General features: G+C 38.9%; 1 protein-coding gene across 1 annotated transcript in view; it reads left to right on the top strand.

Moving 5' to 3' along the window:
* The window catches only part of pum3 (pumilio RNA-binding family member 3), a 41917-nt gene extending 28590 nt beyond the window's left edge, over nt 1-13327 (top strand). The window contains exons 12-19 of the mRNA XM_068030211.1: nt 237-335; nt 1286-1339; nt 2496-2576; nt 3887-4029; nt 5541-5763; nt 7372-7459; nt 11273-11363; nt 12593-13327. Coding sequence (XP_067886312.1) covers nt 237-335; nt 1286-1339; nt 2496-2576; nt 3887-4029; nt 5541-5763; nt 7372-7459; nt 11273-11363; nt 12593-12722 — 909 coding nt within the window. The 3' untranslated portion in view covers nt 12723-13327. The remainder of the gene's footprint in view (nt 1-236; nt 336-1285; nt 1340-2495; nt 2577-3886; nt 4030-5540; nt 5764-7371; nt 7460-11272; nt 11364-12592) is intronic.
* Nucleotides 13328-13585: the final 258 nt, after the last annotated feature.

Below are 13585 nucleotides of genomic sequence, written 5' to 3'. Positions count from 1 at the left end.
CTTGATGTATCAGGTGAATCTTGAGCAGTTTTTAATGTTCATTTGACCCTTGGTATGAGATTACAGCCTTCAAAATACTCCCACATACTCACTTTAGTGAGTGTTTTATGGTCCGCATCTAGTTTGCTTCACTTAGTATAATAGATAATAGCGAAACTGAAGGATTAATGATTGTAACTTTTTTTATGTTGTCACCTGTTGTGTGTCAGTTTGAACATGTACTTTTCTGAACTCAGGAAATGATTGAAGCAGTGAGAGAAGCAGTCATCTACATGGCGCACACACATGATGGAAGCAGAGTAGCCATGCAATGTTTATGGCACGGGACCCCCAAAGTAAGCTGAAAAGGAACAGGGAATCTTTTTGCTGTTTTTTCATTTTTTGGCCTAATAGATTTGTTGTGTTGAATTGTTCTATGGAAGGACCTGGATGCGCTCATGGATAAATAATAGATCATATGATTGACCAAATAGCCCTTGAGTGCTCAAGAAAATGTTCTGGTATTTGAATTTGTACAGTCACAGAAGTCTAGATACCTCCTGCTTTAATTCTTCAATTAGTTTGTTTCCATATTCAGGAGTGCATGTTTCTAATCTGGTTTTTAAATTTGTTGTGCATAGTATGGTGTAGAATGCTGTATCATTACTTGCAACATATAATTCAGTAATTATCTGCAAAGATGACGAGGGCTCACTTGAAGGCTGAGCTACTCGTGGCCTTATTGGGGCCGGTAGGATTTCTGGTTTGATTCCCAGTTTCTGCTGAGATGTCTGATAGCAGTTGGGGTAAAAGTGGAGTGTTGGTGGTGTCGTGTAGGGCCACTATAAGTAGCTTCACTACCGCTTGAATTAGGAAAGGGATAGTTCTTAACAGTTCCTGCATCCAGTCACTGTCCATTGCCTGTGGAGCTCCATGTATGTGAATATCAGATGAGTGCTGCGATGGATGAAATAGCCTGCCAATGTACTGTAGGCCAATTGGCCACTTGGAGTCACCAACTGGCACCCATAGTCCAGTGTCTTCAGAAGAGGGCAGAAAGTTGAGTTGGAAGATTGGGTGGGGAGGAACCTAATTGCGATAAAACCATATTCTTTGAAGTGCTGAAAAGAGAAAATCATGGGGAAAGGTTATTTGACTTTAAGGAAGGTTACAGTGACCATTTAATCAATTGCTTTTTTTTGTTCAACCCAGTTTTTAAATATCTTGCTGTATTAATATATTAAAATTGGTCTAAGTAAAGCACAGTTACAATTCTTTACTAAAAGTTGCTTTTATTCCTTCCTAGGACAGAAAAGTTATTGTGAAAACAATGAAGACCTACATAGAGAAAATTGCTACTGTAAGATGTGGATCTTCAGCTTGCTTTTTGTATGCTAGCAGTTCATAAGGTCCTTCAGGAAATGTAACCAGATTTTTTTTTAAATTGAGATGAAGAGGTATAGAATATAGTAAATATTAGCCAATTGAAAGATGGAGCACTTTTAACTAGGTTTATTAATACTTTGTATCTCCTGTAACTTGATCAAAAATTACCCAAAAATGACTTGTGTTACACATTAAATGATCATTGACTAGAATTGTTGTTGGTAGTAGACTGGAAGATTTAGTTTTCTTCCTATCTTTGAATCTTTCTGATCAGCATGTTGGACATCTGCCAGTACTGATTTACAATTAGTTGCCAGAATTAGGCGAGCGAGCAGCCTGTGATGATGGGTTCCTACCCCTGAAGGACATTGATAGCCTCTTCAGTGAAGATTGGGAGCTTGCAATGTGACAAATCCTAGCTGTAGATTGCATGTCTTTCCCTTCAGTGGTGATGCAAATCAGTACAGCAGCATTCTGTGGCACCCAGCATTTTTAATTTTATTTTCTGTAGCTTTGATTTTTATGACTAACAGTGAAGGAATAATCACATTCATATTCTAATACAAGTTAATTTAAAGAATACGGTACAGTGGTGCAGTGGTTAGCACCGCAGCCTCACAGCTCCAGCGACCCGGGTTTGATTCTGGGTACTGCCTGTGTGGAGTTTGCAAGTTCTCCCTGTGACCGTGTGGGTTTTCGCCGGGTGCTCCGGTTTCCTTCCACAGCCAAAGACTTGCAGGTTGATAGGTAAATTGGCCATTATAAATTGCCCCTAGTATAGGTAGGTGGTAGGGGAATTGAGGGAAGGTGGGGATGTGGTAGGAATATGGGATTAATGTAGGATTAGTATAAATGGGTGGTTGATGGTCGGCACAGACTCCATGGGCTGAAGGGCCTGTTTCAGTGCTGTATCTCTAAATAAATAAATAACATAAATAAATATAGAGGTTTAGTACTGACTTATGGAAATAGTGGTTGAGGGGGTTACATTTTTAGTACTTTTTTTTGTCCTTAGCTTAAATCCTAATGCTCACCAGAGAGCAAGATTTGTGTAGTTGATTTTGGAGGGTGACAAGCATACATAATGAATTCTGAAATACTGACCGTGTGTCATACAAATTGTTTTGCAGGGTGAATTTTCCCATTTGGTTCTCATAGCTGCGTTCGACTGTATAGATGACACAAAACTTGTAAAACAAATAATTCTGTCAGTAAGTATTCAAACTTTTCCTAAATTACTTGGAAACGAAGAAAAGTCTTATCTAGGTGTTGGTTTGGAGTGCAGCCTTTTCTGTAAGGAAAAGGTCTGAACAAATATGAAAGTTGTTTTAATGTGCAAGTTTGCTTGCTGACAACGAAACTTTCAAGTAAAATCCCTCTCTACTAAGTGATGTGGAAACATGAATTATGATGAGCCCCTCTGAATACTGGAGTGACTTGGTTGGCAGCAGACTTGACTTCAGATTTGGCTGAAAGTCATTCTGCAGCTGCGCAACCCAAAGAAATGATGCTGGGTTTGAATAGTGACATAAAAGTAAATGTTTGAATGTCAAAGCTTGTAGACAATACACAAAATGATTTTGTCCAGTTAATTGGAATGAGTAATGTCAAAGATTTTGACAAAAGTAAGTTGGTGTCCTTTGCTACTAAGTAACAATGGACACAATAGTTCCTTTTACTGTTGTGCTTAATATTTCAATAAAATTTGTGCAGGTGAAGATGAAGTTGAATTGAAAATTAAATAATCATGCTATTAAAAGGTGTTTTAAAAAGGTCTGTTTGTTGAGAGCTCTGTGGATATTTTAAATGGTGAAATTGCTTTATATGCCGTTTCTAAGGTCAAAGCTTTTACATTCGCTGTCCACGGGCATCTCAGAACTGGGCCTCTTACCTTTCCTTCTCTCCCTCCACCATTTACTCCCAAAGATAGTAATTTGTCCTGGAGTACATGCCGGTGAGGACTAGCAACCTTTCAGTATCTTGTTCAAGTCACCCTTTAGTGAGTGTCAGTAGTATCACAACGGGGCTTAGCTCTGTCCATTTTTAGCATTCAAACTTTCATGCATTCTAGTTGGAGCATTTTTAGTTATAGAGGCCCTGGTTATGTCTTTCACCCACTTCCCCATTCTCCATCCCAGCCTATGTCTTGCAAAAGACTGCTAAATTAATATTCAGTCACTATTCTTTTGGAAAATAATTGCCAAATTTGGGTAGTGTCCTTGATCTATTATTAGAGATACAATTCCATTGGTGAAGCAGAGCTGAGTTTGTGAGCTCTCATATTGCCTGTCACCAGTGAAACAAAATCCCAGCAAAAGTTGCCACCTTCGAAAGGTGGAGTACGGAAGGAAAGTCTGAAATGAAATGGAGGATGGGCTAAGCAAGAGACCTGAATTAGCTGCGAAATTAAGTGACTGCCTGCTTTATTTTGGGCTGTTTAAAAATTTGATGTCTACGTAATGAATCAGAATCCACAGAAGAATTGAGTTCCACTTAATATCTTGAAATTGTCTATTTACAGGAGATGATCAGTTCTTTACCTAACTTGATCAACAATAAATATGGCAAGAAGGTTTTGGTGTATTTATTAAGTCCGAGGGACCCAGCACATAGCGTGCCGGAAATTATTAAACTTCTACAACAAGGTGATGGCAATGTTCACAGGTCAGAATGCTTTACATGTTCAAATCACTGCAGTTGTTGTTTTGAGGGATTAGTCCTTTTGATCTTAAATTTAGGATTCTCTGATTTCAGTGAGAACATTTGAAGTTCAAGTAGATAAGGTAAAATCTAAAGCATTTGAATAACGAATCTTTTCCAACTTGTGATAGTTGGGACAAAAAGATTACTGGGTTGGCTGGTGGAACAAGGAACATTTATTGGGTTTCAAGAAGGAATTAAGTTCTTTTCAACAAATAGGATTCATGGTTGTTAGAAAGCACAAGAGGAATACTGTGGATAAAAACAAGAAATGTTGGAAACACTCAGCAGGTCTGGCAGCATCTGTGGAGAGAGAGAAGCAGAGTTAACGTTTCGGCGTTAACTCTGCTTCTCTCTCCACAGATGCTGCCAGACCTGCTGAGTGTTTCCAACATTTCTTGTTTTTATTTCAGATTTCCAGCATCCGCAGTATTTTGCTTTTAGAATACTGTGGACAGGTGGGTGAGATGGGCTAGTGGTTGTCTCTTGTCTAAAATTGTTGCTGTGTTAGCAATTAACAGTTCTGTTCCATCCCATTACAAGATTGCATTCTTGGTAATCATATCTTTCAAAGTCATGCATTCTCGCAATTTATACAAGTAAAGGATTTCACTGTTTCTCAGCACGATTAAGATGGGCATGTGTTTCGCTCCCAGTCTGAGTAGTTGTCTTATCTCAGCTTGGGTGGAAGTAGAGGCATTACAATTGGAATGAGCACACTTGAGTTATGACTGGGAAAGTTGTCCTGGATACCACTTTATGAACGTTATATGATTCCCTTTCCTTAAAATGTGCATGTGTGGGTATTAAATGAGGATAAGATTAGGGTCTGATGTCCTCATTAATTAAATACCTTTCTAGCACACATTGAAGTTTACATGGAGATACTGGTGATTTCTAAGCAGGATGATTTGTGTTGTGAGATGGCAACTGAACAAGGGGACTTGAACTGAGCGTAGTGGGTATCTGGTTGATGGCAATGACTTATTCAAGCACCTTTGAGGAAGAAGAGACTAGAAACTGGGGAGTGCATGGGGTTATGATGGTTGTGAAAGTAGTTTTGAACAAAATATGAGGGGGAGCAGTTGAAAATGTTTGCAAGCTACAAATTTTACGAACATTTAATGTAGCCCTTGGCACCTTTTAGCACTTTTTCTTCAATTTGCATTATAATTACTGGATAAATGTGATGCTCCTATTCATAAGTTTAAAAAAAACTCAAAGACTATTTTTCAATTTTTGCAAATTTATTTTTCTGGTAAACATAATATCTCAACTATGAGAGTGAAGAAAAGAGGAAATAGAATGTAATTAAATTCTGATGCTGTGCTTTTTGAGTCAGGCATTGAAAATTGAATATCAAATCAAAGTAATATATTCCATAGAATTGATTTGAACGTTCTGAAAACTGCATTACTGCCAAAAATGAAGTCCTGAAAGAGTCAAAAGATTTCACTGTTTGTTTATTGCACCAGTAAGAAGGATACAAACATTCGTCAACGCGAGCTCCTGGAGGTCATCTCGCCACGTTTGCTGCAATACCTGCAGGAGAATGCTCGTGAAATGGTGATGAATAAAGCAACAAGTGTCATTGTGGCAGATATTCTCGGCTGTGCCATTGGTGATGTGCAGCCTGCCATAAATGCTATCGCTAAAGTGGCAGCAGAAGATTTTGTACCTGGAGGCAATAATGGTGAGGTAATGTACAAACATGCAAATTTTATTTTAAAATTCCTTGTGTCTGGCAAGAGGCACTCTGCATCTTGAATCAGAATTGCATTGTTTCAAAGAAGAGTGGCACTTAACTTTTGGACTTTTTTTTTAGTTTGGATTGGTATATCCTGAATATGAAAAGCTGTACATTTTCAAGATCAACTTGTGCACATTAAAGGACACTGCATCCGTTTAAAATCTTGCACAAGACCATTTCATTCTACGCAACAATTGTTGCACACAGGCAGACAATTGGTTTTTCACCCGTCATAAATTTCACATTATGTCCTGTCACACTTCCTTTTACACTGCTCAGCCATACGCAGAAAAAACTGTGCAGTAACTAATAGATTTAATAACCAAAATGGCAAAAGATCAAAAGGGCTGTTTTAACTGTTTCCTGCACCCCTTTCCCCCAATAAAACCATTATCTGTGTTTTTGTGGCTTTTTACCAGATCAGTTTTCAAATGGCTGCCCAGAGTGTCTCCCAAATAGTTAAATGTTTCTAGAGTGATCTGCTTAGTTTTGCATTATATGGCTTTTTAGATAAATTTGATCATTTTGCTGTCTGAATTTATTTGGTCCTTTCAAAACAGAATTGCAGCCTACATGTACCAGTCAGTCTGGTCACAGCAGTGCAATTAAAATACTTCTGCGGACCAAGTATATTTAGAGGAAAAGTGTTAATAGAGGGCAGTAGGTTTTATGTAATGTAAAATTATTTATGTAGAATTAGAATTACATTATATGCAGATATCTCTTGGATGCTTGTGAATGATTAAGAATGCACTACTTGATAGTAAAAATTAGTCTGCAAAAAAAAATGTTATTTCATGGGATGTGGGTGTTGCTGGCAAGGCCAGCATTTGTTGCCCATCCCTAATTGCTCTTGACCAATGAGTGGCTTGCTAGGCCATTTCAGAGGGCGGTTAAGAGTCAACCACATTGTTGTGGGTCTGGAGTCACATGTAGGTCAGATCAGGTAATGATGGCAGACTTTCTTTCCTAAAGGACATTAATGAGGCAGATGTGTTTTTGCGACAATCAAGACTAGTTTTCAATTCCAGTTTTTTATTTATTAGTTGAATTTATTAATTAATTGAATTTAAATTCCACTAGCTTCCATGGTGGGATTTGAATCCGTGTCCACAGGGCATTAGCCTGGCCTCTGGATTATTCCAGTGGCATTACCACTATGCCACCATCTCCCCACTGTATTTGATGGGATAACCTAGCCCTATTAAGTGACAACACAACATTAGTTAATGACCAGATGTTGTGATTTTGACTACAATTAATCAAGTGGCAGGAGTTCACTCAGTGGGGCAAGTATTCTTTTTGTTGAACTTTATTCTTGTGGAAGAGTTTACCACAAAAAGGTGGTAAATGACCAGTTCTATACTATGCACAAGGGCTATTTATTTCAGTAAGTATGATTGTGAAAATTGAGGCCCCCTTTTCAAAGGTTAAGATTGTTTTCTTTTTTTAAATTGAGTGTTATTGTGGAATTTAACTCTGTCTGAGCAAATTGGTAACTACAGCATACCTGAAATGTGATTACTTTTCTTTCCCACTCCCCTTCCTGTTTTTAGCTCCACATGGCAGAGCACCCTGCAGGCCACCTAGTTCTTAAATGGTTAATAGAACAAGATGAAAAAATAAAAGAACTTGGAAAGTCAGGTAGGAGAGATCAAATTGATTTGAATGTATGCTTTCTAGAGCTTGGTGAAACAACATTGGACTAAACTAAAATGTAATCACTTTAGAGAGAGTGTCATGTGCTTTGGATAGTGAATCGTGGAGAGATATGTTGTAATAGCCCACTCTCCTCCACCTATGTGGGTGTTGTGCACTTCCATTAAGAAAGCATAAACTAGCACAGGCAGAGCTTGAACATCTGTGGATACTGGAAAATCAAAGAAAGGGGAAAAAAGTCTCTTCCAAATTGGCATTTCAGAATACTAGTGTTACTTCTTGAATGTACTTTTATATTGAATGCAATCGTAAGGGATTCAAAAGCTTTCAGTAAAAATATAATGCAGTGGCACCTAAATAACATGTAAGCCAATTCTTGGTCACAGCTGGGAATACAGCATTCTGCTCCTTTTCAGTCTGAAAATGGCATTCTTAGAGGGACTTCCTCAGCACTGAGCTGAAACCTCTACTAGCAAGGGAAATTGAACACTTGTTGCCTTCATTCTGCTTCATCTATTCCATTCCACTGTACTATAAGCACTAATGTTGCCTCTAGCTCAAATGAAGAGATGGTGGGCCAGTTCCCTGGTCACAACAGTACCTCGCAAACTTCCCCACAACTGACTAATGCTGTTTGCAGATCCTGCTCCTGCACCTCAGCAGAGTCAGCTCGCCATTTCCCAAATCTAGCTCCTAGTCCAAAAACTCTTTGCTGTGTTCGAGGCTATCTGAAACTGCTAAAATCATATCTGCACACCTGGAGCATCTGTAAATTTTGGGCTAGTTTTTTTAGAAAAAAACAAAATGACACTGACCTCACTATATAGCTAAACAAATAATAACTAAAACTAATGTTTCACAACTTCAAAAATGTTGACATGATCATATGGTTCCAAAAATACTGTTGTTTCATCCATAACATATGCATTGGAAAATTGTATAGGGACTTAAGATTTTTAATATACTTAACCACATAAGAACTAAAGAACTAGGAGCAGGAGTGGCAATTCAGCCCCTCGAGCCTGCTCCGCCATTCAATACGATCATGGCTGATCTCACCTCTGCTTCAACTCCACTTTCCTACCCGTTCTCCATAATGCTTCAACCCATAACTAATTAAAAATCTGTCTATCTCCTCCTTAAATTTACTCAATGTCCCGGCATCCACCGCACTCTGGGGTAGTGAATTCCACAGACTCACGACCCTTTGAGAGAAGTAATTTCTTCTCATCTCTGTTTTAAATCTGCTACCCCTTATCCTAAAACTATGACCTCTCATTCTAGATTGCCCCCACAAGAGGAAACATCCTCTGTATGACTACTTTGTCAATCCCCTTGATCATCTTATATACCTCAAATAGATCTCCTCTCATTCTTCTAAACTCTAGAGAGTAAAGGCCTAAACTGCTCAATCTCTCTTCATAAGACAAACCCTTCATCTCTGGAATCAATCTAGTGAATCTCTTCTGAACTGCCTCCAATGCAACAACATCCCTCCTCAAGTAAGGGGATCAAAACTGTTCGCTATACTCCAGGTGCGGTCTCACTAATGCCTTGTACAGTTGCAGCAACACTTCTCTGCTTTTATACTCTATTCCTTTAGCAATAAATGCCAAAATTCCATTTGCCTTCCTTATTACCTGCTGTACCTGCAAACTAGTTTTCTGCGATTAATGCACCCAGACACGAGGACACCCAGATCCCTCTGCGCTGATATTTCAATCCAGCAGTGCAACACTAAGTGAAATGCAATTTCACATTTGTGACCATTCATTTTCATACTAACACAAAGTTGTGTATCACAGTATTTCATCAGATGGGTTTTGCTTAACCAGCAGAATTACATGTATTATGCAAGATTACAATATTGCTTAGCAAGTTTAACTTTACTATATTTAATGCATTTTTAGCAAGTTCCAGTATTCGGCTAATCTCTGAGAGCATAAGAGAAAGAAGTGCTTTTTAGTGGATTAGCAGGCATTTTTGCCCCTCTTGGGTGTTCTGCCTTTAGGAATGTCTGTGCTGAGTTGTCATCCATGGCAATAGACTTTTTTCAATAGACTTTTATTAGTACTAGATTGAACTAATTTTGCTTGTATATTATTTCTCAGTGCAGTTACCAAACTTTTCTGTCCTCGAAGATTTAAATTATTAACAGTTGCGACCTGTTTTGATGTTTTCTTGTTTGATTAAATTCAACCTTCGAACTGCCACTTTGAATACTGTATGGACGTTAGATCGTTTTCAAAGCACTTCATAACTTTCTGAAACCTTGCCTTAGACCTGATTTAGTTGGCAAGCATGACCCTTAAATGCCTCAATTTATCACAAAGGAGTCTCGCAAGCGGGCCATCAGTGACCAACCAAGATCAATTCAGTCACATAGATCTTGAGATGATCTAGATGTCCTTTTAACTGGGAGCCTGCTTTGAGTCCAGTTGTGTTGCATTATATTGGTCAGTCGTCTTTGTTTGAAATGTTAGCAGTGAATACTACTGGTAAAAGTACTATAAACTATATAGACTTCGCTTTTGAAATTGAAAAGATAAACCTTTATTTTAAACTTGTATTAAGGGTAGACTGCTTGCCAACAAAGTATAGGCATTTATGCTTTATACTGACAAGCATTTCAAATTTGCACCAGATTTAATCAACTCAATCAATGGTGCATGACATTCTGTTTTGTTATGCAAAATGATATTCAGACACTTTTTTTTTAGAAACATCTTTAAGTTTTTCAACTTGAGACTAAAAGCCAAATTAATTATGCTGGTGGCATTCTAGAAGGTGGGTTTCTGGAATTCACTGCCAGGAACAGTGGTGGAAGCAGACACCCTCAATTCTTTTAAAAGGTAACTGGACATGCACCTGAAGTGCTGTAACCTGCAAGGCTATGGACCAAGTGCTGGAAGGTGGAATTAGATTGGGCAGCTAGTTTTTTTGGCTGGCATAGACACGATGGGCTGAATGGCCTCCTGTGCCATAATTTTTCTATGGTTTTAAGGTGTCGCGAAGGCCAACTGCTTAATCATTGCCTTCTCTGTTAGGACCTGTTTAGATGGTTCTATTTAGGTCCTTGTCATACTTACAATTACTTACAATACAAACACAGAAGTCCTCGAGGCGGCCAACATCCCCAGCATATACACCCTACTGAGCCAGCGGCGCTTGAGATGGCTTGGTCATGTGAGCCGCATGGAAGATGGCAGGATCCCCAAGGACACATTGTACAGCGAGCTCGTCACTGGTATCAGACCCACCGGCCGTCCATGTCTCCACTTTAAAGACATCTGCAAACGTGACATGAAGTCCTGTGACATTGATCACAAGTCGTGGGAGTCAGTTGCCAGCGATTGCCAGAGCTGGTGGGCGCTGCCAAAAATGCGGGGCTAAAGTGTGGCGAGTCAAAGAGACTTAGCAGTTGGCAGGAAAAATGACAGAAGCGCAACTGTGTAACAGCCCCAACAACCAATTTTATCTGCAGCACCTGTGGAAGAGTCTGTCACTTTAGAATTGGCCTTTATAGCCACCCCAGGCGCTGCTTCACAAACCACTGACCATCTCCAGGCGCTTACCCATTGTCTCTCGAGACAAGGAGGCCAAAGAAGATGATTTAGGTCCTTGTCATACTTAACAAAGCTAATTAATTTGTTTGATCAATTGTCCTGTTATAGTAATGTGAAAAAATTGTTTGCTGCAGGTTGAATGTAACTGCTCTAGGATAACACCTGAAATCTTAAGGGGCAATAACAAACTTTTGAAGAAAATTACTTAATGATTTTTGAATTTTTATTTCAGAATGCTTTGCAAGAACATTAATAGAGTATGTTGGGATTGAGAATCTAAAGACCTGGGCGCAAGTAAACCGTGGAGCTATTGTGCTTTGCTGGTAAGCATTAAATTAAATTCTAATTCCTGGTTACATTTTTTTTTGTAGATATATATGCGTATTAAGTAACATGGTGTTCATAGACCAGAATTGTGTATCGCTTCCACTCTCATTTTAGTAGCAGTATTGGAAAAAAGTTCATTCTAGTCAAAAACAGTGTGCTCAGCAACAGCATACATTCCTGTAGCTTTCCTTACATGCAGAGATGTTTGAGAACTTTACAAAATACTGGATAGTGAATATTCAGATTGGGGATAAGGAAGACGGTCAAGTGGGATAAAAATACGTTTGAAGGAGATGGTTCAAGGAGATTTTCTGAAAGATGGGAGAGATGTCTAGATGCTGAGAGGAAGTTCTAGAGGACATAGATGCTTCTGGTGATTGGCCTGGAGCACTTAATCTGATTGGTTGCACTGACCATGATGGTCTCTTCCATGCCCCCCTCTTCTCTCCGCAACCCCCCCCCCCACCCTGCCCCGCAACAATGTTGCTTCATCAACATCCTGGTGGTCGCTATTAACCTGAAACTTAACTAAATCGAGGGCATAATTGCTGTGGCTATTGGAGTAGGTCAGATGCTGGGTATTCTGCAGCAACTGGCCCACCTCCCATCTCTTCAAAGCCTTTCATTGACTGACGAGACACAAGTCAGTGGTGCGATGGATTACATTTCACTTGCCACGTTGGGTGTGGCTGCAACCACACCTAAGCTTGACGCCATACTGGACAACGTTGTTTGTTTGATCAGCTAGCCTAAAGATTTTCTCCCTCCACCACCGGCTTACTATGGCTGCAGTGTGTACCATCTATAGGATGGACAGGAGCACCTCACTATGGTTTTCTCAGGCACACCTCCCAAGTTCCTGACCTCCACCGCCAAAGCACAAGGTGTGTGGAAGCACCATCACCTCTAAGTTTCCCTTCCAAGTCACCTTTCCCTCTCTAAGTTTAATGGCATCATTCACTTCAATCTAAAGATTACTTTTTTTTAATTGGAGCATGACATTTCATAGTGTTGTGTAGTGGTTATTTTGTGGACAAAAGAGCACTGTGTTTCACAGGTGTCGTTTTAAATAGACTTTCTGTGTACTCATGCAGTTGCAGTTTGGTAAGTTTCTGTTTCTTTGATTCATATTCAGAAAGGCAGCTCATTTCCTAGAGAGCAACCTCAGTTTGAACTCTTGCAATATATTTTGAGTGAGATTTAATATATTTTTCTCTCTTTTTAGTCTTCTTCAGAGTAAAGATGAAGATGTAGCCAGGGAAGTTAAAAAAGGTTTAAAAAGCCTCATTCCAAAGTTCAAGAAGATGGAAAATGTGAAGGGCGTGGAAATGTTGTTAGAAAAATTGACTGCCTAGTGAAGCAACAGACAACATTGCACCTCATTAAAACCCCAGCTCAGAATTGTTTAATACTTGTAAAATGTGAAGGAATACTAATTAACAATTTGTTACTGTAAAGCTTTGCATATTGTGGTAGCAGCAGCTATTTTCTAGTTCCTAATCTCCAAAATATCAATTGTCTCAGCCAGATTTTATTTAATAATGCACTCACCTTTCAGAAAACCATACCTTTTAGAGGGAGTCCTGGAACTGTTATCAGATGCAGGTGTGCTTTCTGGAACACTAAGTTAAGCATACCGATTTGGGAATGGTTGTTGGAACAATAAAACGTCAATTAACTTAGAGGATTATGGTTACATTGTAGTTTATATTATATGCGTATACGTTTTGTAATTTAAGACACAAAAGGATCATTTTTGGCTTTGACTATTTCTTTATTTGAGAAGACCTACAAAAAGCAAATTGGCACGACCAAAGTAGATTACTGCCATCCTTATTGATGTCCTTAATATAAATCATGTTTGTAAAAGTTCTATTGTACTTTTTTAATTGGAAGCCAAGTTGTGCTTTTTACACAATAAATGTAACACATGCCATTTACCTAATGTGCAAATGAAACACTTCTGCATTCTATTGGCAGTTTATTAATAGTTTCTTGCTATATTGTAATATAACTTACACTTTCCATTGCATCTCTCTAGGTCAGGTTCTCTCTGTATACTCTCAAGTGAAATGAATAACAATTCCAAAAAAAAGTGAAATTTCCTGGCCACTGGAAGAACTGAATGCAACCTTCAGTGTATTAATCCAGATTTTCAGCTTCCAGTAGCATGCAAATTTCTAGGCCAACGCATGAAAGGAAATGTATTATTTTTATT

Source organism: Heterodontus francisci, chromosome 4 (assembly GCF_036365525.1).
Source record: "Heterodontus francisci isolate sHetFra1 chromosome 4, sHetFra1.hap1, whole genome shotgun sequence".
NCBI lineage: Eukaryota > Metazoa > Chordata > Chondrichthyes > Heterodontiformes > Heterodontidae > Heterodontus > Heterodontus francisci.
The sequence above is the reverse complement of the archived record's forward strand: the minus strand, read 5'-3'. Positions and strand labels throughout refer to the sequence as shown.